General features: G+C 34.3%; 3 protein-coding genes across 3 annotated transcripts; 2 read left to right on the top strand and 1 right to left on the bottom strand.

Moving 5' to 3' along the window:
* Positions 1-10,651: 10,651 nt before the first annotated feature.
* LOC144544603 (uncharacterized) lies at positions 10,652-11,995 on the top strand. Its single transcript, XM_078293143.1, has one exon. The coding sequence runs from the start codon at positions 10,943-10,945 to the stop codon at positions 11,789-11,791; it is 849 nt and encodes a 282-aa protein (XP_078149269.1). The 5' UTR covers positions 10,652-10,942; the 3' UTR covers positions 11,792-11,995.
* A 4,574-nt stretch (positions 11,996-16,569) lies between these two features.
* LOC144544366 (Peroxisomal membrane 22 kDa (Mpv17/PMP22) family protein) lies at positions 16,570-19,680 on the top strand. The gene is made up of 7 exons (XM_078292866.1): positions 16,570-17,227; positions 17,530-17,670; positions 17,760-17,873; positions 18,341-18,514; positions 18,920-19,035; positions 19,183-19,243; positions 19,363-19,680. The coding sequence occupies exons 1-7, from the start codon at positions 16,736-16,738 to the stop codon at positions 19,372-19,374; spliced, it is 1,110 nt and encodes a 369-aa protein (XP_078148992.1). The 5' UTR covers positions 16,570-16,735; the 3' UTR covers positions 19,375-19,680.
* A 740-nt stretch (positions 19,681-20,420) lies between these two features.
* Positions 20,421-25,372, bottom strand: EMB1974 (NHL domain-containing protein). Its single transcript, XM_078292701.1, has 12 exons — positions 25,119-25,372; positions 24,795-24,934; positions 24,578-24,678; positions 24,368-24,484; positions 24,046-24,266; positions 23,889-23,947; positions 23,646-23,807; positions 23,213-23,336; positions 22,863-22,915; positions 22,582-22,736; positions 21,550-21,717; positions 20,421-20,918 (listed from the first exon to the last, which is right to left on the bottom strand). The coding sequence occupies exons 1-12, from the start codon at positions 25,322-25,324 to the stop codon at positions 20,637-20,639; spliced, it is 1,788 nt and encodes a 595-aa protein (XP_078148827.1). The 5' UTR covers positions 25,325-25,372; the 3' UTR covers positions 20,421-20,636.
* Positions 25,373-27,952: the final 2,580 nt, after the last annotated feature.

Genomic DNA, 27,952 nt, shown 5'->3' with positions numbered 1-27,952 from the left:
TCGAACAAGGCCTACATATCAGTAATTTGACTATGTATTACGAGCCATTATTACTGTATAGATTTATTATCTGTATATATATGGCGGCCATTTTTATTAATATCCTTAAAAAAAAATTAATTTTAAAAATACCCTCACATTGAATTTCTTTTTAAAAATGCCCCAACCGCCAGGCCCACAGGCGGCCCAAAACAAAAGCGGACCGCCCGTGCCACTGGCGGGTCACTTTAACTAGCGGGGCACCCGTGGCACGGGCGGTTCACTGTTCACAATTTTTTTTTTTTTTTTTTAGAGAGATCTTAGTATTTTGATTTGAATAATTTTGTGAAAAAAAGTTTTCTTATTTAGAGTGTATGCCAAAAAATAAAATATTTTGATATATTTACGAAGTGATGTCGTAAATCTTTATAACTTTGATTTTATTTGTCAGTTGGATATCACAAGTCTAAATATAACAATAATTAAGTACTTGGTCTTTATTCTGGTTTTTATAATATATGTATAATATACACATATACACATGTAGAGCATTCAAAAATACACATAATTGATATAAATTTCAACTTATTTGCATTTTTCTACAATTAGTTAAGAATTTTCAAAGTTTAATTTTTGAAAAAACTTTAAACAGCTGTAACTTTGGCTAGGAAACTCGGATTTACGTATGAGCACTTTTCGGAAAGGGGAGAACGATACGGATCTGTTTTGCCCCGGTGGAACACCGGGCATCGTCGTATCAAAAGCATCAGAATTTCAAAAAAATGTCGTTTAGGATCTCAAAAATTTAGTTTAAGTTTTCGTTCGATGGTAGGCATTAAAAAACAGCGATTTTCAAACCATCTTAATAAATAGTAAAAAAATTAAAAAAAATGTAAAATTTGGTTTCCAAGCACATTTTAATATAGATTAAACATCTAACGGTTTGGATCGGCTATTTGAACTTCAAAACTAGAGAACCGTCCATCCCACGGGCGCTCCACTAGTGCTCCGTTTAATTCATGAAGTAGCGTAGCCTTACTCTACATGTATATATATGTATATTATATATATAATATATGTATATGTATATATTTATTATATATATATATATATATATAGAGAGAGAGAGAGAGAGAGATGGGCTACAGTGAGTTGCGAAGTAAAACGTGTTTCTACTTCACGCCGTATTTTTATTTTGAAAGTCCAAACGACCGATCCGAACCGTTAGATGTTTAATCCATATTGAAATGTGCTTGGAGACCAAATTTTACATTTTTTTGAATTTTTTTACTATTTATTAAGCATTTTTTAAAATTGCTGTTGTGCTGTGAACAGTGAAAAACAGTAAATTTTCTGGACCATGAGATCAGTGACTTTCAAATTGCTTAATAAATAGTAAAAAAATTCCAAAAAATGTAAAATTTGGTCTCCAAGCACATTTCAATATGGAGAACAAGATGAACGGTTCGGATCGATATTTTGAACTTTAAAATCACAAAATATGAGCATGAAGTAAAATAGTCGCTTTACTTCACAACTCACCGTAGCCCATCTCATATATATATATAATCACAACTCACCATAGCCCATCTCATATATATATATATATATATTATAAATAAATGAGTTTATAAAAAAAAATTGTATATATGTGTATATGTGTATATGTTTATATGTGTATATGTATATGTGTATATTATACATATATTATAAAAACGAGAATAAAGGTCGAGTCCTTAATTAGTGTTATATTTAGACTTGTGATATCCAACTGACAAATAAAATCAAAGTTCACCAAAAAAATAAAAATAAAAAAAATCAAAGTTATAAAAATTTACGACATCACTTATATCAAATATTTTATTTTTTGGCATACACTATAAATAAGAAAAAAAAAATTTCACAAAATTATTCAAAAAAAAAAAAATGTGAACAGTGAACCGCCCGTGCCACAGGCGCCCCGCTAGTTAAAGTGACCCGCCAGTGGGACGGGCGGTCCGCTTTTGTTTTGGGCCGCCCGTGGGCCTGGCGGTTGGGGCATTTTTAAAAAGAAATTCAATGTGAGGGCATTTTTAAAATTAATTTTTTTTTAAGGATATTAATAGAAATGGCCGTATATATGGAAATCATCAACGGATAAATTTCATATAATTATGAGGATCAGTTTAAAATTCCTCTACAAAATTTGCATGAAAAATATAAAATATATATGGAACAGCTGCTTTAATAATAAATAATGAAAGTCAATTTTATCCGTACCTGTTACGCACATCCGCCACACATTTTTAAATTCCAATTTTGATATTTTACATAAACTTGAATTTGACTTTTCAATTTGCGGCCGGATTTTAAAGGCGAATCTAAGTATATTTTAAGACTCTTTATTTAAAACACTGAAACTGGTCTATATAACATGGAAATTCAACATTCAAGATAAGAAGTATTTTTTCGAGTATTTTTTCCAGATTTTATATAGGAGTTGGGGCGGTTAAAAGGATATCGGATCAAACTCGGAGCCGTCCAATATGCGTTAAAATTTATTCAAACTTGATCGACACGTATCTTAAAGCTATTTGAACAGTACTGATCTTACTACTCATAAAAAAACAGCTGTACTCTTTCTGTTTCTCTCTCTTCTTTTCTATCAATTACTACCAATAAAAAATTCCCACGTGTAAGCACAGATAAGAAAAAAAAAAAGCAAACATTTGTACATCGGATGCACTGTAAAATGTAAATGTACATTAGTCTACATGGACACAAAAAAGTTCCTTTAATGGATAAGTAATAACAAAATAAAGTCTACTAGTGCAATTATCCAATATCCAAAAATTTATAGGAAATATTCAGTGAGAGGGTTCAAATGTCTTCATTTTTTGTGTCTTCATTATGTCTCCATTTTTAAAAACTTAAATAACTCAAAATTTAAAACTTAAACGTTAAAATAAAACCGCTAGATGTGATCTATGTTATTTTCTCTATGTGCCCATAAAAAAAATATTACATTTCGAGTTTACTTTTATATGAATCAATAAGTTTAAAAATCAACGTATATAAATTATCCACATTAGTATACATTTTTATAAGCTCAAGATGACAACCAAAACAAAGTTAAAATGCCATAATTTTTTAGATGTGCATAGATAAAATGATGTAGTTCATATCCAATGATTTTATTTTGAATTTTAAGTTTTAAATTTTGAATTATTTAAATTTTTAAAAATGGAGACATGCATGATGGAGACACAAAAAATGGAGGCATTTGAACCCGAAATTTTTAAATATACCATGGTTCAAAAAAAGATAAACCCAAACACCATTTTTTTGAAAAATTTCGAATTTTGACACGGCCGCATCCCGAGAAAGCGGCCACCTTATTTCGGGCCGCATCCCAAGGGAGCGGCCACCCTGTTTTCAGTTCAAAGTCACATGAGGAAAAAAAAAAAAAAAAAAAAAAAAAAATGGGCCGCTGCCCCTAGATGCGGCCCGCAGAAAAGTGGCCGCATCTGGGCGATGCGGTGATGTCAAAATTAGAAAATTTTCAAAACCAGGGTGTTTGGGTTTATTTTTTTTGGAATGATGGTATATTTAAAAATTTCGGCATTTGAACCCTTCTCTAGATATATTGTGTTCATCTATATTTCAATTACGTCTGTTCAAATTATGAATGAATGAACTCGATCTGTTGACAATGTTATTCATTCACACTGTTCAAATATTTCAATCACATTTTTCATATTTGATCTCATCTATTAATTTACCACAATATACTTTCAACCTCATCTATAATTCGTCATACACATGAATCACATTTTCATAAGATCTGATGTCATCTATGATTTGTCGTCTCGTCCCGCATTACGTACAAAATTCAAATTTTAAGTCACCGTATTAAATTTTCGGACTGTTCATTTCGAATTGATATGAATAATATTTTTTTTGTGTGAATATTAAAGAGCGAGTCTATGGTACTATGCATATTACGATTTGACACCGTGCTACGGCTCTATATTCGAGTTTTTAAATCCTAACGGTCGATCCAAACCGTTCATCTTGTTCTCCATATTAATATGTGTTTGGAGACCAAATTTTACATTTTTTTAATTTTTTTTACTATTTTTTTAGATATTTAGAAAATCACTTGATCTGAAAATTCTGGACCATCCAAAAACAGTGATTTTCAATAAATTTAAAAAAATAGTAAAAAAATTTCAAAAAATGTAAAATTTGGTCTCCAAACACATATTAATATGGAGAAAAGGATGAACGGTTCGGATCGACCGTTAGGATTTGAAAACTCGAATATAGAGCCGTAGCACGGTGCCAAATCGTAATATGCATAGTACCATAGACTCACTCAATATTAAATTAGTTCAAATTTTAACTTTAAAGTTTATGTTACCATACATTATACAAACTCAGGGCCTGTTCAACGGAAGTAAAAAAGTTTTACTGTTTACGTGGAAAAAAAAAATTTAGTCTGACTGAATTTCTTTTTTCTAATGTGAACAGTACAAATCAATTCAAAATTTTTGCAACCTAATCCTATTCTCATTCCCTTAGGCCCGTCGAACAGGCCCTCAAAGAGTTAAGCGGGTAGTTCTTCTGACAATGGAAGTTGGTTTGGACAGCTTAAGTAATAGCTTAAATTAATCTGTCCAGAGTAAGAAAATGATTTTCATTCTCTATGATAGCCACTTTTATACAATAGCTTAAATTAATTTGTTCAGACTTCAGAGTAAGAAAGTGATTTTCAGTATAGCGAGTTTTACAAGTGAAATAAGTATCCAGTAAGGGCCTGTTCGGCTGCACCGTGAAAATCACTGTTCACGTGGGAAAATGAAAATTCACTCATACTGAATTTTTTTTTCCCACGTGAACAGTAATTTTCAGTTCAAAATTTTTCATTCCCGTACCCATTCCTATTCTCACTGGTGCAACCGAACAGGGCCTAAATGGAGTGAGCGCCAAATAAATTATTTCACTTGATAGGATAGTTTAATTTATAGTTTGGTGGGAACTTCCTCTACCTTCAAAGATTATAATCTTTATGTGGTTAGTAATGCACAATAGAATATTAACAAAAACCAACGTGGCCAAAAGGAGATGGAAAGGAAACTTAGGCCCCGTTCGGTCTCTAATTGGAATTTGGGAATGGACATGGGCACAAGAATTGAACTGAAAAATACTGTTTTCGTGGAAAAAACAGTAACGTGGCCGAACAGGGCCTTAACTTGCCAATTTGGTAAGAAAAAAGAAATTAGTAGCCACTTATAATTACTTAGGTGCCCCTCAGTTCAACAGTGTTGGTTTTCTTAGGTATAAGCCAACAATACTTTAAACCAATGTTCTAAATAGCGCGCTATAACATTAAAACACGCTATTTGAGCTACGGACGCTATAGTGGTAATAGCGGTCCGCTATAGCGCGCGCTATGCAACATGAGCTGTTTTTTTTTTTCAATTTATATGAGTTTTAAAATAAATAAATGGTGAAGATATTGTTTAATTTTGATGAATATTACATTATATCAAATTCAGGTCCGCTATAGTAATTTTTTTTATTTTGCTCTTGGTTTTTTTTAACTGATGATAAATCAAATAAATAATTGCTAAATTATGGAAATTTTAGGGACTAACAAGAATTTCTTCAAGGATCATCTGTTTATTTTACTAGAAGTATGAATTTTTTTTTCTTTTCAATTTCTAGGTTATTTTGAAATTTAAATAGAAAAAAATATAAATTATGTTATCATGTTGAAGATATTTTGAATAGAAAAAGATCGATAATTTATGATATTAGTATTACTATGGATATTTTGAGTCGCAATTTGGACTTTGTATTGGTTCAATATGAATATTATAATTTTTTAATCAATTTGGTATTATTTATTGTTTTATGAGACTAAATAATGTTGATATTTAGTACAAATATATAATATAATTTTTATAAAAATAAAAAAAACGCTATGTGACATAGCTTTCACTATAGTTTTTTTTGGAGGCTCCCCGCTATGACGCGATAAACGCTATTTAGAACCTTGCTTTAAACAATGGAAAACTTGTAGGGACATTTTTAAATTTGCAGGGACCTTGAATCACCAACAAAAAATTGCATTTTGGATGATATTTAGTGTTCTGAGCTGGACTTTGTGGAAACACAGAAATGACGGCCATTTTTATTAATATCCTTAAAAAAAAATTAATTTTAAAAATACCCCAACCGCCAGGCCCACGGGCGGCCCAAAACAAAAGCGGACCGCCCGTGCCACTGGCGGGTCACTTTAACTAGTGGGGCGCCCGTGGCACGGGCGGTTCACCGTTCACATTTTTTTTTTTTTTTAATTTTAGATCTTAGTATTTTGATTTGAATAATTTTGTGAATTTTTTTTTTCTTATTTAGAGTGTATGCCAAAAAATAAAATATTTGATATATTTACGAAGTGACGTCGTAAATCTTTATAACTTTGATTTTCTTTATTTTTATTTTTTTGGTGAACTTTGATTTTATTTGTCAGTTGGATATCACAAGTCTAAATATAACAATAATTAAGGACTTGGCCTTTATTATGGTTTTTATAATATATGTATAATATACACATATACACATAATTGATATAAATTTCAACTTATTTGCATTGTTTTACAATTAGTTAAGAATTTTCAAAGTTTAATTTTTGAAAAAACTTTAAACAGCTGTAACTTTGGCTAGGAAACTCAGATTTACGCGTATGAGCACTTTTCGGAAAGGGGAGAACGAGACGGATCCGTTTTGCCCCGGTGGAACACCGGGCATTGTCGTATCGGAAGCATCATAATTTCAAAAAAATGTCGTTTAGGATCTCAAAAATTTAGTTTAAGTTTTCGTTCGATGGTAGGCTTTAAAAAACAGCGATTTTCAAACCATCTTAATAAATAGTAAAAAAATTCAAAAAAATGTAAAATTTGGTTTCCAATCACATTTTAATGTAGATTAAACATCTAACGGTTTGGATCGGCTATTTGAACTTCAAAATTAGAGAACCGTCCATCCCACGGGCGCTCCACTAGTGCTCCGTTTAATTCATGAAGTAGCGTAGCCTTACTCTACATGTATATATATGTATATTATATATATAATATATGTATATGTATATATTTATTATATATGTATATATATATGTATATATTTATTTTATATATATATATATATATGTATATATATTTATTTTATATATATATATATATATATATATATATAGAGTTAGGTTGGGGTGCTATGGATAGCATAGAGGCATCTATGCTACGGCTCAATATTCGAGTTTTCAAAATCCAAACTGTCGATCCGAACCGTTCATCTTATTCTCCATATTAATATCTGCTTGGAGACCAAATTTTACATTTTTCTGAATTTTTTTACTATTTATTAAGTATTTTACAAAATTGTTGATCCAACGGTGGCTGCACAAAACAGTAAAACCGTTGGATTAGCGATTTTCAAAGTGGCTTAATAAATAGTAAAAAAATTCAGAAAATTATAAAATTTGGTCTCCAAGCAGATATTAATATGGAGAATAAGATGAACGGTTCGGATCGACCGTTTGGATTTTGAAAACTCGAATATTGAGCCATAGCATAGAGGCCACTATGCTATCCATAGCACCCCAGCCTAACTCATATATAGATATATATATATATATATATATATATATATATTATAAATAAATGAGTTTATAAAAAAAATTTGTATATATGTGTATATGTGTATATGTTTATATGTGTATATGTGTATATGTTTATATGTGTATATTATACATATATTATAAAAACCAGAATAAAGGTCAAGTCCTTAATTAGTTTTATATTTAGACTTGTGATATCCAACTGACAAATAAAATCAAAGTTCACCAAAAAAATAAAAATAAAAAATTAAAGTTATAAAAATTGACGACATCACTTATATCAAATATTTTATTTTTTGGCATACACTATAAATAAGAAAACTTTTTTTTCACAAAATTAATCAAATCAAAATACTAAAAAAAAAAAGAAAAAAAAAATGAGAACAGTGAACCGCCCGTGCCACGGGCGCCCCGCTAGTTAAAGTGACCCGCCAGTAGGACGGGCGGTCCGCTTTTGTTTTGGGCCACCCGTGGGCCTGGCGGTTGGGGCATTTTTAAAAAGAAATTCAATGTGGAGGTATTTTTAAAATTAATTTTTTTTTTAAGGATATTAATAAAAATGGCCGCAGAAATGAAGTTATTTTCCAAAATGCCCCACTAAAACCTATGAGATCTATTCTTCTACTATCTATCTCTGTATTTGAATATTGCCAGAAGATATCAATATCATCCCATTGCGGGTGTGGGGCCCTGCAGTCAGACAGATAGTGCCTTACCGGGGTGGAAAGCCAGCAGAGTGAAGAAATGAAGACACTCTCAGTTTTGCATAAATCCAATGTCAGGACCAGTTACCTTTTAGCCCCATAGATGGAGGCTTATCATTATAACATTTCTCAATTACTGTCTTCTGGTGTATTGTTAAGCGTAGAGCATTTATTTTTTGCTCTGTAATTGTTATGTTTTGCGTTTTGTCATCGTTAACTGCACACTCTAGTAGCACCTTGTAATTTACATCTTATGTTTCATATATGAAACAGGCACTGGATGCCTTCTATTTTAAATCTTGTTTTACAAATTATATGTGAAGTAAATGATTTATTTCAACTCTTGTTTCGCAACCAGACATAACTTAAGTGAGATTATGTTGTTTATTATTATTTTTTCTTACTTTTCCGGTTTTCCCTAAACAATGATGGTTTAATACTAGAAAAAAATTCGGATTATTTAATGTTACCGACAAGATGTCATGTAAATAAAAGATAACTGCAAATCAAGATCTAATAACATGTACGACAATTTATCATCTTGTTTTATTCAAGCTCGTATTAACTTGCAAATTTTGAATTTTTTTTTTTTTTTTTCTGAGGATCATTTGTCAGAAAGAGAGAATCTCCAATGGCAGTAATTTGTACGTATTGCACCTCTCCAAGAATCCAATGATACTTTCTATGCAAGGTGTTGTCCCTGTCAATTGAATCCGAACTGGAAGGGCATTTTCGTCATTTTATGTTTGGGTTCTATTCGTAGTAGTGTTTGGTAAATGCCCCCGGGGACCCAACCCGGACCGGTCCGCCCGTGCCCGTGCCCGGACCGGACCGTGCCCGTGCCACGGGTATGCACGGGTACACGGGCACACGGGCACGGGTATTAAACGGGCCGGACCCGGTTTTTTGAAAAAATGCCCGTGAGAACCCGGACCCCCGTACCCGTAACCCGTGCCCGTGAGCCCGTGCGCCCGTGCCCGTGAGCCCGTGCGCCCGTGCCCGTGACCGTGAGCCCGTGGCAGAATTTTTTTTTTTTTTTTACTTTTGGTGTAAAATTCAAAATTTAAACTCAAATTCTCCCCCTCATTCCCCCCATGCCCCAATATATTTTATTATAACAAAAATTATTGAGTTCAAATATACAACCATGTCCAATGAGTTTAAATTGGTATGAATTTGGATTTATAATATATTGGTTTTCAAAAAAAAAAAACAGCAAAACAAAACAGCAAAAAAAATACAGCAAAAATAAAACAGCAAAAAAACAGCAAAAAAAAACAGCAAAATAAAACAGAACAAAAAACAGAACAAAAAAAAAAAAGAACAAAAAAACAGAACAAAAAAACGAAAAAAAAACAGAACAAAAAAAACTGAACCGAAAAACTGAACAAAAAAACCGAAAACAAACAGAAACAAAAAACAGAAAAAAAACCGAAAAAAAAACAGAACCAAAAAAACAGAACCAAAGAAGCAGAACCAAAAAAACAGAACAAAAAAACCGAAAAAAAAACCAGAAGAAAAAAAACAGAACAGAAAAACAGAAACAAAAAACAGAAAAAAAAAAAAAAAAGCCGGTCCGGACCCGGACCGGACCGGACCGGACCGCCCGGCCCCCGGTACCCGGACCGTCCTGCCCCCGAACCCGTGACGGGCACGGGTATTAAACGGGCAGGGCAGGATTTTTGAAAAAAAAAACCCGTGACGCCCGGCCCGTTGTACCCGTGTGCCCGTGACGCCCGTGACCGTGGCTACCCGTGCCCGTGCCCGGGTTTTGCCCGGACCGCCCGGCCCGGCCCGTTTACCAATCACTAATTCGTAGTAGGAACCACATCACATGCTATAGCCGCTGAATTAGCGCGGGAAGAACATGCATGGATTGGTGCATCAACCGTAAACTGTATATTAGTGCCTCCAGGTGGCTGCCACGGAGGCACTCAATTAGTAATTAGTGATGTAAAATACAAAAATACAATTTCTCACGACTAGAAACCACAGCAGACAAATCAGCGAGGTCCATTGTCAGTAGGAGGGCACTATCGCGAATCACGGAATGACATAGCAAGGCAGTGGCATTGCACGTAATTAACAAGCATGCGCGACCTACTTTTGTGTTGCAACTTAACAGTAAATTAATGCTTGAACTAAACCTGTGGATTTTACTCACCTGAATTTCCGTGTAACGGATGATATTTTGATGATATTTTGATGCACATTTAGACCCGCTACATTATAGATATGAAAATAGAATCAGAAGATCCGAATAAAATCTCTCTTTGTATTTTTTGACCGAATTCCCGCTTCCAAAACCCTCTTATCGCCAAAACCGAGAAACAGAGGAAGAGAGAGAGAGAGAGCGCGCACGTCAATGGCAGACAGCTTAGGCATATTTAATACTGATATCTACATGCGTCAATAGATTTGATTGATTGATCGAGAGGAGAGAGAGAGTCAGATAGGGGACAGACTGCTCTTGAGTCTGAGTGAGGCCAAAGAAAAAGAAGAAAAAACCAATGCAGCTGTTCTAAGCTTCTAGCTAAAACAAGGGGAAAAACAGAAATTACAGGAGAAGAAAAGAGAGCTCGTGAGTCTTTCTTTGCCAATGGGTTGTTGCTGTAGCAAGAAAGAAGCCGAGGAGAAGGAAAATGAAAAAGAAAAGGCCTTGAAAAAACCACGGTGGGACCCGCCTCCGCCGCCACCGGAGGAGGAGACAGTGAAGGAGGTTCTGTCAGAAACCCCTAAAACTAAGCCTAAACTGAAGCCGAAGCCGCCTCCTGCCCCTTCCTCTCCTGTTCACAAGCCAGAAGGGAAAGAAACCAGCAAGGATGAACTGGAGAAGAACCTGAAGCCAAAACCAAGCGAGATCCCACCGTCCGATGACAGATCGGAGCAGCCCCAGCCGTCTGATGACGCATGTAGTCTCAGCGAGGCCACTAGCAACGCTACTAGCGTGACGACAAGAGAAAGGGAGAGAGAAGAGATAAGTACTACTACTGCTACCTCTTCAATTCCCAGAATTCCAAGAGGGAATGCTAACGGCTACAATAGGAGGTCCTACTCAGGGGAGCTTGTAGGAGGGGCCAGAAGAGAGAGGTCGTCGCCCGCGGTGGTCGCCGGATTAGGTTGTCGGAGCGGCCGTTCTTCGCCAGGTCCACCTTTGAGAAATAATCGGTCATTGAGTGGTCATGGAAATGGGGTAAAGAGAGATTTAGGGGAGAGATCTGGGAGGAGATCATTGTCTCCTGGTGCAAAGAGGAGAGAGGTGGCCGGGACAAGTGGGCCGGGGGAGAGATTGGGGGCCAATCGCGGGGTACCCATAAGGAGAGTACCGCCATTGCTGCCGAACAAGGCGGTTCCCCAGTTGTCAGAGGTAGGTGGTGGGCCCGGCAACGAAGGGAAGGAATCTTTGGATAATCCTTCGGTGTCTTTGGAGTGCTTCATCTTTCTTTGATTTTTTAGTTCTTATAACTAAAATTCACTATGATCGGTAAGGTAATATGTTATCGATCAGTGTAGCTTTTCTTTTGGTTGGTTTTTATGTCAATTATTTTGTGCTGTCAATCACTTCTGATTTTTGTGAAGTAGCTACTAACGGGAGATCAATTGTTCAATCATTCTGATATTGAGTTGTAATTTGGGTCCTCACTTCATTTTTAATAGCACTGTAGACTGTAGTTCTTATTTAATTTAACAGAGACTGGCGAAATATGAGTTGCATGAAAAAGGAAAACTCTGGAAGCAGAGTGTCTTCATTGTTTACATTGAAGAATAGCATTGCATCATTGCATGGGCCTTCTGTACTGGTGGTGTTTGTCATTCAGTAATAAATGACATTTAATTTTGGAGAAGTGGAACTGTAGAAATGTATATTTTTGTGAATATTTCTAGTTAAGATGTACTGTACTGGCAATTGGAGGCTACAGGTCGTTTTACCAAAATTATGCAAAAAAAGATAAATTTGTTCCAACTGGCCATTTGATATCTCAGTTGACAAGCTGAGTTAATTCTGTAATAAAAGGTCCACATGGAGGAAGTAATAAAGCATGTGCTTGTGGTCCTTGTGCAAACTTCAAATCATTTTTGGATGGTTGGATGCATCATATATATATAGCAGGATCATGCAATAATTGAATATTGGCCGTCAGATTTAAACCAGACAGATATAGGTTGCTTGTTTCTAATCTTGGTCGTTGATGGGATTGATCAGACGGTCTGGATGAATAGCAGAAGCCTGCTATTTATTTAGGTCTGGTATGAGTTGGGTTTGTGGGGAAGGGGAGGAATTAAATGATATGAAGTGGCTTGTTTCTGGTCTGTTGGTACTGTCAGTATTAACCATATGTGACTGACTGGTGTGTTTCTAAGAAAGTTATACTGATGATGTAATTGTAAGAGCATCTACATTCCTGAAACTCTTGGAGTTTCTAATATGATGTGGCAGTTTCTAAATTAGTTTCAGGGATGCAGATAAGTTTCTTATTTAGCAATTTTGCTTCAAAGTTTCTTAATAAGAAGCTTTTTATAAACTCTGACGTGGTCAAATAATTTGCTGAAATTCTATTCTCCTGTAATTTATTTGCTGATGTGGCAATTAAGAAACTCTAATTTTAGTTTTAGGGATGTGGGGTTTAGAAACTTTCAGAGATAAAATTTATAAAAATTAGTTAACAGTTATTTAGAAATTCCAAGAGTTTCACGAATGTAGATGCTCTAATGTACAATCTGTCTATTATTTTTTTAAATCAACTTCTAAAAATAAGGTAATAACTAAGGGTATTAAATCTTCAAGAATCAAGTTTTTTATGAAGTAAATTAATGCATTTTTTTTAAGTGATGTAATTAATTTGGTGAGTAAAATAAAATTTTAATCCTTCAAGCAAGGCTATTTATGTTTGGCAGGATTAATTTGAAGTAAGACCTTCACTCTCCATTCTTGCAAATGTAAACTTCACTGATTCAAGATTTTGAAAACAGTATGAACGCATAAGTAATATAAATAAAAGAAGCAAAACTTGTGAATATTGATAAAAAAAAAGTAAAATATATTAAGATGCTAATGTAAATTAGATAACATACAACACCATTGAAGTTGAGATAAAACAAATAAAAAAAATGATTTAAGCTGGTCAATATAACACCTCAATTTGAATGCGGAGGCAAATACTTCAGCTCTTAGATCTTTTATAAAATGAGGAATTCAGTTACATCTTTTTTTGATGACACCATATTACACTTTATGTTTTCAAAGTCTAAACAGTCGATTTAAACCATTCAATATGATGATATATTAAAATGTCCTTGCAAATCAAAATTTTTATTTTTTTCAATTTTTTTAATATTTATTAAGATGGGTACAAAAACTCAATGGTTCGAAACAATGATTTTATAAAATACTTAATAAATAGTAAAAAATTCAAAAAAATATATAAAATTTGACATGCAAGCACATTTTAATATATCTATCATGTTGAACGGTTTGGATCGATTATTTAGACTTTGAAGACTTTAAAAATGTAGGGTGTAATTTGATGTCACTTTTTTTTTAAGTGTAAGTGGATCCCTCTTGTAAAACATTGGATGGTCCCATGCAAATCATGAACCTAAATCAGTGGTCCGATTTTAATAGCAATAATTTGGATTAATATGCAAAATTAAAATTTTGGAGTGCAGTGTGATACTTTGTAAATATACAAAAAGTGAGTCTATGGTACTATGCATATCACGGGTTGTTACTGTGCTACGGCTCTATATTCGAGTTTTCAAATCCTAACGGTCGATCCGAACTGTTCATCTTGTTCTCCATATTAATGTGTTTGGAGACCAAATTTTACATTTTCTGAAAAATTTTTACTATTTTTTTAGATATTTAGAAAATCACTTGATCTGAAAATTCTGGACCATCCAAAAACAGTGATTTTCAATAAATCTAAAAAAATAGTAAAAAAAATTTCAAAAAATGTAAAATTTGGTCTCTAAACACATATTAATATGGAGAACAAGATAAACGGTTCGGATCGACCGTTAGAATTTGAAAACTCGAACATAGCCATAGCACGATAACAAATCGTAATATGCATAGTACCATAGACTCACTCATGTACAAATATCTGAAGGTTTCAGCCGAAATGAACAATGCTAACATGCCATGTCCATTATTCCAAGAGCATCAATTCTTTCACAATTTTTCAGGAGAATTATGGCATTCCCAACAAAATGCTTTAGTTCTAATTTTTAGGAGATGGTTGATTTAACAATCATTCTTCTGATAAAGTTTACAGTTCTTACTTTTAGGTGATTAATTGTTCCTGTTTTTGATTAAAACAAAGAAGGCTGATCTGACAGAATTTTTTATTTATGGAAATAATATAAGAATAAAATAGAATAATGGATGAATCGTCAGACTTATTGTAGCGCTCACCTCATGCCACAAAAAAGTTTTCCCTAAACTAAAATAAATAAAAATTTCGGTTCCTTTAGATTAGTGGTTTGCAACTCGGGCGGGTACGGGTACCCCGGGTATACCCGTCTCGGGTACGGGTATACTCGGGTACAAGGGTATTCGGGTACGGGTATGGCGGATATAATTTTTAAAACCCATACCCTACCCGTCCTATACCCTTACCCGTGTACCCTTGACGGGTAAGGCGGGTACGGGTACGGGTAGGGCGGGTACGGGTATTTTTTTTTTTTTTGCTGTTTTTTTTTTCTGGTTTTTTTGTTGGTTTTTTTTGGTTTTTTTTCTGGTTTTTTCCTATTTTTTTCTGGTTTTTTTTGTTGGTTTGGGGGGGGAAAAAAATCAGATTTTTTGAATTTTGAAATGGGATGAACAGTGGTCGGGTATACGGGTACGGGTACTCGGGTAGTCGGGTACGGGTAAACTCGGATAGGGTATGGTCGGGTATTGGTCCAAAATAATGGGTCCGGTCCGGTTTTTGCCCGTACCCGCGTACCCGAGTACCCGACCCATACCCGAGCTCGGGCACGGGTACCCCGGGCGGCGGGTACGGGCGGGTATACCCGACTGGGGTAAAATCAATCCACTACTTTAGATTTAGAATTGTTTAAAGAAATCAAATTTGTTTCGGTTCTTTCTATAAAATAAAAATCTGAAACCTATATGTCTATTACTCGGTATTATTTTTAAATATTTTCTATAAACAAAACAAATCTGCTGATCCGATGAGTTTGTTACTTGTGTCGATTTAAGTCATGATGATTCCAAACAAACTCAAATCAAAATCAATATAAAGTGAGAGATTCTAATCTGCGCTCAAATCAATACCTCAGATTCTGTGTGCATGTAATTACCACAAGAAATTGATCCACGTCAGATACAAAGAAAAAAGAGCACACGTGGAAGAGGCTGACCTGGCTGGCCTAGAAGACCCTGAAGCTGGCTCCCACACAGACCAAACAATAATCTTCCGAAAGAAAACTCAATTAGCATTTTATCTCAAGTCAACTATTAATTGGACGTGTCCATTTGATCATCTCCCAGCTGTCGCGATGAATTCGTATCCTCTGCATCAACTCGTAAAATAATTTTTGAGTCAATACATCTGGAACGTCCGATATGCTTTAAGATTCACGCTGACTAAATCACACTAATATTAGAGGACCTCTGCATTATACGGCCGAGATGCGTTATAGGCGATGCGGACTCCGGCGGCGATTGTTTCTTATTTCGAAAAATGGAGATGTAGTAGTACAAATGTGACATGAAGTAGTACAAATGTACAATCCAAGTCCAATTGCAACTTGTGGAAGGGATACATTTTACCAGCCGACCGATTACAACCACTAGAATTCAGACACGTCACCCACCAGGCCACCATTCATTCGAACATCATCCACAATTAATATCAACTGATTACTTGTGCAAAAAAAAAAACGATGATCACAAAAATCGTTGTAATTTGTAAATCTTCCCAGGTCCACTTGGCGTATTTTTCAAATATACCCTCTAATCCTGTAATTTTCATACCTTGCCGACTATCTTGATCGAGTGGGAACTGGGAAGCGGCGAAGCGCCTCTTTTCGGAATTCATATTACCTATGTTGACTGAAATTTTGAGTTTAAATTAGAACCGTCAGATCTGTTTCGGCACGAATATTAAAGGAGTCCCAAGCATTTCATCTCGAGTTGGATTGATCCGGATTCTGATCGGACAGTCAAGATCTAATCTCAATATTTGAGTTATTTCTGAGGATCCGGACTCCTCTCTTCGTGTCCTTCTGCAGGGTTTGCTTGTAAAACAGGCTTTTATTTAGGGGTATATTTAAGAAAACCTTTGCTTAAGTAGCATCATAGTTTCTCTTCTCGTGGAATCCTCAAAAAATAGGAATTCTACCAATCTCTCTCTCTTTCTCTCTCCTCACACAGGAGTATTAAGCCATGGCGACTGCTCTACACAGTGTAACCTCTCCACCAAGGAGGTTCTTACCCTCTCTCGCCAGATTCGCCATCTCCAAGCCCAAGTCACTCCACCTCCCTCTTCTCCGGCGACGCGGCGGTGGTGTGGTGGCGCTGGTCACTACCGATGACGCCGATGTCATCCCCGTACAGAGCACCGACTCCACTGATCAGCAAGACGGTGGCGTCCTCTCGGCCATGGTAGCTCATATGGAAGAGCAGATGGATGAGGTGCAGCTCCAAGGAGCGATAATTATCAACGAAGGAGGTTCGACTAGCACCAGCGCAAGTGCTACGCAACAGCTTGGTCTAGCTGGAGGAGGTGGATTGAGTACATCCGGCTCTGGTTCGTCTATTGAAGGAGGCGAGGAGATGGGGAAGATGGCCGATCGAGCAATTAATGCTGCGATTGTACTTGCGGCTGGTACTTTTGCGGTTACGAAACTTCTTACAATTGATCACGATTATTGGCATGTAAGTTTGTTATATTGATTTCCTTTTCTCTAAGTTCCAGAAGCTGGTATTGGAAATTGTGTAAATTTCAGGACAGTACTGGTCAAAACATTAGTTGATCATGAAAGAGGACAAATCAGATACCTATTTGCAAATAATATGCTAATTAGTCTTTTTAGCTACTGTGTATTTTTTTTATTAAGAGTGGAAATAGACACAGGAAATTTCTCTGGTAAATTTGACAAAGGAGCCAATAGAATGTTAGGCTAAGTTAGGAGATATAAAACCTGACCAGATGATTGATACAAATGAGAAAATTTCAGGGATGGACAATATTCGAGATTGTGAAATATGCACCTCTACATAACTGGACTGCATATGAAGAAGCCTTAAAAACAAATCCTGTTCTTGCCAAAATGATGATCAGTGGAATTGTCTACTCAATTGGTGATTGGATTGCGCAGGTAGAACTTTATTATATTATTTCGAATTGAATTTTTTTACTCAGTCAATTCAATTTGATTAATCCATTGAAATAATATTTATTGAGCAGTGCTATGAAGGGAAACCTCTTTTTGACTTTGACCGCACTAGAATGTTTCGATCTGGCATTGTTGGATTTGCGCTTCATGGCTCTCTTTCTCACTACTACTATCATTTCTGTGAGGTACCACATTTGAACCAATTTGTTTTATATTTCTCACTGCTAGGCCAGGTGACTAAGTGAATATAATAATGGGTCCCTAGTACAATTACACTGTTTTTGTTAATTAAGAAGAATTTCTTGATTTTTTGTCTTTCTAATAATAGATTTAAGTTTAGTTTGATGAGTTGATTTTATTTTACAGTTTGTCTAGTTTTAAGGACCATTTAGCATCGTCCACAAACAGCCAAATCATATAAAAAACGAGCAGAACATTGTTTAGTATTATAACTGATTGGCACGTATTAGTTACCTCTATTGGTGACAGTGAGGCAATAATATGATATATCAACTGTAGGTACCATACCACTTCATGCATAATCTATTACAAACCAATGATGGGCCTAATCAAAGAAATCGAAAAGTCCCAAGGGCAGTTAAAAATGATTTTCTAACTAGTTCATGTATAATTTTTTTATATGGATATGCAGGCGTTATTTCCTTATGATGACTGGTGGGTGGTCCCGGTCAAAGTAGCATTCGATCAGACAGCATGGTCTGCTTTATGGAACAGCATTTATTTCTTGGTGTTGGGATTACTTCGCTTTGAATCACCTGTCACAACTTTCACTGAACTAAGGGCCACCTTCTGGCCTATGCTTACGGTATGAACTAAATACTCTGAACTGTCAATTTTTGTAATTATCATGGAATGTGTCCCCATAAGGAGTGCTTTAAAGTAGCCTGTCTAGTTGGTTGAATATGCATAGTTGTTCTGGTAAACATCAGAGACGAAACTTCATTGCTCAAACTAGGCCCTTTTTCCGTCTTTAAGTTTTGTATAAAGTAACAGTGAAACTGGGTTAGCCTGGGGAACATACATTTTTTTTTTTTTTCTATTTCCGTGTTTTACTTTGTGGTGGGTGTGTTCTTGACTCGCTCTTAAATTCTGTCCCTGATTTTGAGATTTTGCACTGCACACATTGCATCACTTCAATATTTTTCATTTTTAATTTGCATTACACGAGTTTTTGTTTTAGTTATTTATCTTCTTAAAATAATCAATGCAGGCTGGTTGGAAGCTGTGGCCATTTGCGCACCTAATTACTTATGGTGTTATCCCGGTTGAGCAAAGACTCTTGTGGGTTGACTGTGTTGAGCTGATTTGGGTCACCATTCTCTCCACGTGAGCACCCTCTTCCCTACCAACACACACACACACACACACACATGCGCACGCGTGCACACACCATAATACACTTTACAACAAGGAAAGGCCAGCAACAACAAATTTAGGTTAATATTTATAACAATATATCAACTTTCGTTGCAGGTTATCCAATGAGAAGTCTGAGGCAAGAAACTTGGATGCACCATCTTCTACATCTCCGAAGGTATTAGTTAATATTTTTAATATCTAATTTTTCCCTTTTTATTAAAGAGTTTGAGTGATAATTGAAGAACAATACTGTATTCTTTTCATCTTATAAATTATTTTGATAATTCAATCCAGGAGTTGAATTAAGATGGCCAATTGCTTCCGTTCTAGACTGGTTGGATCGTGCAAATTAGTTAGGCTCAATGTATTTCTTTGTTTTAAAGGAAAAGTAAAAAAAAATATATGTTAGTATGCTGTTTTTACAGTTGTATAAAATTTTGCACTCTCTTCTTTCCATCTCTTTAGCTTAGTGTATATTTTCCAGATAATCGAGTTTAACAATAACAATAGTTAATAATATATATAAGGCTCTGCTTATTTTCCATTAAGAAATGTTCCAATGACTTTATTATTATTTTTTTTAATGAGAGGGTTAGAGATCAAGCCATCAAACACTCTTTTCAAACTCTTGTTATTACATTTCTTTTATCAGGGTTTTGAATCCATGCCGTGATCTCTCACATCAGAGAACACGAGTTTTTGCCACTAGATCAAATGCTAGTTCTTTCAATGACTATATCGTTTTAAATACTTTAACAAATATTAATAACACAATTCTTTGACAAATATGACAACAAAAAACTAATAAAATGAAGTTATTCTCGGTGGTTTAAATAGGCCATGTATCAAGTTTGGTGCAACAAAAAAAAAATATTCCTTAAGCGTTTCTATATATTAACAATTTGGTCCTACCAATATTAAATCCTGACTAAATGATCATTAATCTGCACCTAAATTTAACAAGATTTTAATACACAGTCGTTCTCTATTTTAGTTTCATCTGGCGAATTTTACACGAATATCACACGATAGTCCCTGTAAAATAGTGATAATTTTAACACGAGATTTGTAAAGATCTAGTGGCACCAATGGTTTTCGTATGTCGCTGTTCTGATGTCCATCAAAATGTAAATGACACGTTGATTATAAGCACGCTTAAAAAGTGAAGTAAATTGTATTTTTCAGCTTTGTTAAAAATTAGAAGCTCAAGGAAAAATTGAAACACTTGAGATAACTTTTCATTAATTTCGCATCTCCTAGTACAGCAAATCAGTAATTTAAACCTCAAAAGACAGCAATCAGCACTTGTTATCCATGATATCTTTTTTGAAGTAAATCAAAAGACCAAAAGAGGGCACTTGAAAACAATTATTACTAAATAAAAGCATCTATTTCATGTTCATTGGGAAGTGCTTATCCTAACTAAAAAAAGAAAGGACTATTACACGAATATAACGCTTAGTGTTTATTTTCTTGTCTACTGCTTCAAAAATATTTGATGGCCATTAGGACATCACATCCGGCAAAATAAATACACGGCATAAATTAGCACGCTAACAAACATACCATCATAATACAATATTTATATTTATGCTTGAATCCGTGGGAACAATCCCTTTATTCAAGTCGGTTGCTGGGTAATCCCCGCATTCCAACTTTATTCTAAGGTGCACAGGGCAGACAAATATTAAATCCCGTAAATCCTCACAGTTCTCTAAAAATGAGTCGATTACCTTCGGTTGAGAAGTTGAGCACATGTCTAAGAGAAGTCTTGAACCAATCAATTTTTGTTCTTCACGATTTTCACATGCATTGTTGATTGATAAATACAAGACAGCACTAACAACCACCTGAGCAAACCCATTATAAATAAAGGATCAGTAAAAATAGAGGTAAGGAACAAACATTAATGGGGTTTCATTGAAAATTTCACTGAATAGATGTATTACATCCGACCTCTTTTTTTAACTATTGGCACACAGCATGAACTGTTAGATTGTTATGACGAAAAAACATTAAATTATGTTGACAATAGTACCTTTCTTTCGAAATGAAACGCCAAACAACAATTAGATAAAGTCAGTTCAAGTATTTTTATCTAAATCAAGCATTTTTATCTTTAAGCACAACTCCACATCTGCTTATAAATAATGGCAGCAGATGTACCAGTATGCATGAAATCTCTACGATCAGGAAAATATCAAGGGACAATCTGGATTATTTGATTTTGATTGAACAGTCTGGATTGAAAAATACTAACTTGCTGTCATTCAATTAAGTACCAAGGGCCTTACCAATTAATTCGTATGCATAAATCAGGCACATTGAGTCCACTTTTTTCGACTTCACCTTGTTATAATCACTTAATATTGTTTGCTGAAGGACTTCAAAATGTCATTTGTATTTATTGAAAATAATTTAGAGCTTATTTGAAAGTCTGAAAAATTTGAGCAAGTAAAACAGAAAACAAGATTAATGTACCTCGCATGTGCCAGGACTAGTTTGGACAGCACAATCAAACTGTGCCTTCCTTTTGTCTATAGCAATTTCCGAAATTAATTCTTCTCTCCTATTGTGGGTTTTATCATCATCAACTTCAACAAATGCGAGATTATCCAACTCATCAAACCACTGTTGCGTCACACCAACCTAAACCCAAAAATTTGGTAAGCAAAAGATAGAAGTGGGGTGCTCAATAGTTGCGATATTTATTTAAAAGGCACAAAAAATGAGTAAATTTCATAAATTGTCCTTTGGGTTGAAGTATTGAAACTGGCATCTGATTGGTTTTATTATGCTCAGTAATCCAGATTAAGTTTACTTCATCGTGATTACTTTCCGACTCATGGCAAGTCTAGGATCATGAGTTTGAAAAGAGTGTTTGTCACTAGATCAAATGCTAATTCTTTCAATATTATGACTCTCTTGCACTCAGATTTGAGTAATGAAATTTGAGGTAAGTCATAGAGCATCAAATTCCCCTCTTTCTCTCTTTACCTCTCTCCCTCCTATTAGTTTCTCGAGTTGCATCCATGTTCAAACAGAATCTCTGTTCGCATTGAGTTTATCAATTTGGTCCCTGAGGTTGATTTTAGGGATCATGTACATTCTTCTATAAGACTGATCTGTTTAAATTTATCAATTGGGTCCCAAAAATAAGCATTTCCTGTATTAATTTGTCAGGATAAATAGTGAAAAGCATCATGTAATACCTCAGAGTGTAGGTGTCTGCATTTTAATTATTATAGCACTCGTAAGATCTAGGAGCAGGCAACATAAGCTATTTTCCTCAATCAAATCTCTCGACTAATTTCTCAAAACCCATGCCAATACAATGTTGACATGACAGTGATAAGTTTTGAATGTGATGAAATGATAAAACAACTCAATAGGTCACTTTTAAGGAGCAAATATACATACATACTTTGATGGCAATCAAAACTTGGATTTGCTTCAACTTCAAGGACCATTCATGCAATATACTCTAAAAAAGTAAAAAAGTAAATATGGTACCTTTTCAGGGTTTGTTATTTGACCTTGACCTTGTGATAACACAGAAATCTCTGAACCAGACCCTCTGACTTGGCACCATATACAATTCTCATCTAGAGGTGATAATAGTTCAGTACCACCTGGTACCTCAACAAACACCCTTAAATTGCATCTACCTGTTCACAAGTTAATTCAAATCACAAAATTGGCGCTATTTGAAAAAAATGGTATGTTAACAGAATTATACAAATTACGGAAGTTTTTATTTTATTTATAACAAGAAGAAGAGTACTGTGGAGTACCAGGGAGCACTTTTACATCACTGACATGCTCTCTGACCTTTTCAATTGAGCCACTGCAAAGAAAAATAACTACATTAAAACATATAACAAATAAATAACAAGAATAATAAACACGCTATTAATATTAAGCAACACCCAAAGTATGCCCTTGAAAAACTCCTAAAAAAATTGTCTTTATAAAATAGAAACACCCGAAAAAGTTAGGTAAATTTGCAGGATGCAGTTTCCAATTTTGACATTTTCAACAAATATCCCTGTATAAACCAAATAAAAGGTTCTTTCTCTTTTCCCTTGCAAATGCTAAATAAAATGATATGAAGACCGCATATGAAGAATAATAAGAACCTAACCTGGTAAAAACTCTCTCAAGGGGACAAATAAGCCAGCTGGGCAAACCAAGTAACCCAAAATTTGAAAAACAAAGACACGACATAGACTTCGACTCCAGATTGTATTTCATAACCCTTTGGCTGTCTTCTCAATAAAAAGAAAAGAAAAGAGGTTAAACAAAAGTTTTCACCAAAATCCTAGACATCATGTTCATAATATAATTTGTCATTTAGTCGTAAAAGTTTCAAATGAATATATTCATTACTGAGGTCCCTTTTTTGTAAGTGGATCACTGTTCTTATGTTAAGTTGTGCTTAATCTTAGGGTTTCCAATTCGGCATTTTCCTTGTTCTTTTATTTCTTTTACTCTATTTTCTATTCCTTGGGGGTTAGAGTATACTCTACAATTCTAATATGATATGATAATAATGTGCTGTACTGGAAAAAGTGTACCTGTGTCAGCAAAGATAGCATGCTTATCAACACTTGCAATGGACGAAAAAAGAGAAAGCGCATTTTTGCCTTTCTTGATAGCTAAATTTGCATGCAACTCTTTAAGAAGAGCCATTCGTTCTTTTATTGCATTGTCACACAAATTTATAATACTCGGGGTACCTTCCAAACAATAAGGATCATTTTAGCAATATATTGAATTGAGAATTATGTAAAATAACTATAATTTTAAATAATAAAAACCTCTTATAGATTCTCTTATCGAACCATCATTGGCTCCAATGACCCAGGCAATCTCAAAACTGCATATCCATGGATGCCATATCATGATATATTTCTTATTAAACATATAATATAAACTGAAAAAGGTACAAAAAGAACGGTAAAAGCAGAAGTGTACCTACGATCCATGACTAAAAGGTTATCATCCTCAATCTCTATAACATGCCAAGGAGATTTGATTGCAGAGGAACCAAGTACCTGAGTTGTTAGAGGTACTTCTTTTCCAAATCCAAGCTTGCCTAATATCCAATTCCATGTGCCGGATGATCTTTTTACATATGAAGGATGAACCGTCTCCACCAGTCTATTTTCTAAATCAGCCCTTCGGAGTGCATGATTCTACCAAAAGTTTCAGAAGGATAAAAAGAAACAAAAATCAGTACCACAGTCAAAGGGCATGATACCATGTTGCTTTTGTGATAACAAAACTTCAGTTCTACCTCTGAATCAACAAAATAAAGGCAATCAGTTGTGTCAAAATAGTATGATGCAGCAGGACATGACAACTTGGTTGATTCAAATTCACCATCTTCAAACCCAGGAGATGAACTGCCAATCTGAGAAAACTTGAAATTTAATTGGATTTCCAATTTAAAATGATTAATATTTAAGAAAAACAGAAGACAATTGGAGGACAAGATTGTACTTACGCAATCTAAAATCTTCCCATCAATATCAGTAATTAGGATGCGATTATGATAACTGTCCGAAATGAATATGCGGTTTTCATTTTCATCAACAGATACACATTCTACAATATATTATAGATGCAATAATTAGGTTTTAAGGTAACAGAACTAATTTATTAGCCTAAAATTAAATTTGGGATCCATAAATTGGTAACCTTCACATAAACTGGTATCATACCTGGATAACAAAGAAGAAAATTTCTAAAAGAATTAATTCTGGACGATGAATCCCATGTAGATGTTGATGCCGTCTCTCCAGTTAAGGCACTCCTAGTAGCATCTAAGTCAAAATGAGAAGCCTCCTCTTCTATTTCAATCCTAAAAAGAAGCTTCTTCAAGAGAAACCCGTTACAGTCAAATCTCAAGTGCACAGAATATTTTACTGCACCAAGCATGGTAATTCAACAAATATATCCTATATGATTACTATCCTTTTGCATTTAAGGATTAGTAACTACTAATTCATAGAGAGATAAACAAAGAGAGAGAGAGATATGCATACCGGTTACAATCCCTTAACGGTTGATCGGAACTTGCGGGGCTGGAAGAGAAGAACGCTCCAGCTTCAGCTTTTCTAAAAGCAAAGGCGCGATGTGTTATCCCGGTTACAAATGCATCGCCACCACGAAAGCTCGAAAAAAGAAGCGATGTTTCTAGAAACAACCGTCTTTCTCTGAAGTAACCCCGACGGAGCAGAGATCTCCACATGGCGAGGCTGAAGGAGGAGATGAGAGAGTGGCTGAGCCGAAGGGTTTTGGTTGGAAGTCGTCACTCGTTTGTGATGATAACTAACAACAGGCCTTTTTTTAACTTGGGCTAGATTTAAATTGGGCCTCTAAATCTTTTTGTGGTGTTAGAATATGCAGCCTATTGCACTCAGTTCGAGCCCATTAGTTCTAGGCCCAAAAATAAAGATAAATAAAGGATATAAGAAATTTGCTAAGGTACCGTTACTATGATTGCTTACCTTGGTGTGCGTGTAATTATCCATGCAAATTGATTAAAAAAAGGAACAAATGTACACAACATGCAATAAATATTCTGAAACATTTAAACCATGTTTTTTTTATTCGTGTAGGATCATATTTCATGTAACATTTAATGTAACATTACCAAAACTTATTTTTATTCTACAAATAACAATAGAAGTATTGAATTTAATTCATATTTCATTACTTGTTTATTACATTGCATATGTTAATAACGAGAGAGACGAAAATAGAAAACATGATATCTCCATTCTTATATTAAGTACATAGAAGTCCTGATCCACCAACAGTTATAATTAAAAGATGAAATTTCGGATTGAATACCAGCCCTCCAATCAAATAGTTTGTCTTCTTTTGATTCTATATACATATTTTAAAAAAATTTTCTACGTGTAAAAGTCTAAATTTATATAGACATGTACTCGCATGCTACAATTTTAGATTTATACAGACATGACCAATCAAATATCGACATGACCAATCAAATATAGAAGTCCTTAAATGACAGTTAAGAAACGGCGGCATTCCTTTAGTGTTATCATTTAAAAAAACGAGTACATGTTAAATGACAGTCAAGAAAATTTTAGATTGATTGATATTTAATTGGTTATGTCTTTATTTCTTTTTATTTTTATATTATTTAAGGAATGTTATTTGTCATTTAATATGTCACTTTGTATAAGATTTTTGTATGAAAATATGTCAAAAAGATTGAAAAATATGTATGTCATTTAAGGGATGTTATTTGTCATTTTGTCAAATTATTTTTTTAATGAAAATATATCATTTTGTATGAGATTTTTTTAAAATATATTCCCGTTGCAATGCACGGATATGATACTAGTAATTGATTGCGACTAGCTTGTACGGGAAGACAAATATATTTCTAGAATTAGGATAAACACATGCGTCTTTTGCTCGAAACTTTTAAATGTATCATTCATAAAAAAAACCATGAATTATGTGGAATTCCATATTTACCATAGACGCAACATCACGTCGTGTCCAAAAATTTGGTGGATGCAACTTGAGGTTGCGTCCAATATGGAATGGAGCAAAATACTTCGGCTTTCTTATTAATTTTCAAAAATAGATGAAGCAACTTATAATTTGAATGTACTAGAAGGAACTTCAAACAAAATAGATAAACAAATATTTTAATTTAGATGTACTAGAAGTACTACGAAATATTTTTCAAGCAAGATTTTTTGCGATTGTTAAAAAAATTAAACTATTTATTGACGTGTTACTGGACAAAAATAAAAATGTTTTGGATCTGAGTTATTTATTGATCCCGGTTTAAAAATCACTTTTGGGAAAATAAAGAAATTATCATGGTCATTATAGTACATTCAAATTCTAAGGTACTCTATCTATTTTCAAAATTAACAAAAGAAATTTTCAAAAATAGATGAAGTACCTTAGAATTTGAATGTACCAGAAGGACCACGATATTTTTTATTTACCCAGAAGTGAGTTTTGTACTTTCTAGTACATTCAAATTCTAAGGATTTTTTTCCCGTAACACTTCAAAAAAAACTTTATTTTTTTTACATCCGCAAAAAATCCTATCTGAAAAATATTTTGTAGTACTTTTAGTACATCTAAATTAAAAGATGTTTTATCTATTTTGTTTGATGTTCCTTCTAGTGCAGTCAAATTATAAGTTGCTTCACGTATTTTTGAAAATTAATAAAAATCTATTAATAACTATGAAATTCCTCAAAATTCGTAGTTTTTTTATTTATCATTTTTTTTTCCAAATGATATATTTAAATTTTTTGGTCTTTCGCTGGGTTTGAGCCCAGCCTATTTTTTTTTGGAGGCTGATAATTAACCCCGCACCTTCCACCCCGCAATTAACCCCGCACAAAATGCCAAAAAACTCCAGCTGTCATTTTTTTTTTCATAAGGTATTAATACTTACGTACAGAAGTATTTATCTCTAAGAACGAAAGTATTTATCTCTAAGTACGAAAGTATTTAAGGGACCATGCACATTTTTTTCATGGAGGGTGGGGGGAATCTCAAATCACATGGGGGGACCATGCACGTTTTTAGAGGTGAGTTTTTTTATCTCATTTCAATCTCGTTCACATTTCTCACAATCTATGAAAAATTTTGCGAATCTAAAACCACGAACGTTTTCTACGTAATTTTCTCTTTCAAATGAGATCCATGATGACATACTTTCGAGCAAGTCGTTACAGAAGTATTTATCCCTCATCGTGTAAGTATTTATATCTATACTTGAAAGTATTTTTTTGCATATAATACTTATAATACATGATATTAATACTTTCATATATCAGTATAAAAACTTATAATACATGATATTAATACTTTC

The sequence above is a fragment of the Carex rostrata genome, chromosome 26 (assembly GCF_964058835.1).
Source record: "Carex rostrata chromosome 26, lpCarRost1.2, whole genome shotgun sequence".
Taxonomy (NCBI): domain Eukaryota; kingdom Viridiplantae; phylum Streptophyta; class Magnoliopsida; order Poales; family Cyperaceae; genus Carex; species Carex rostrata.
The sequence above is the reverse complement of the archived record's forward strand: the minus strand, read 5'-3'. Positions and strand labels throughout refer to the sequence as shown.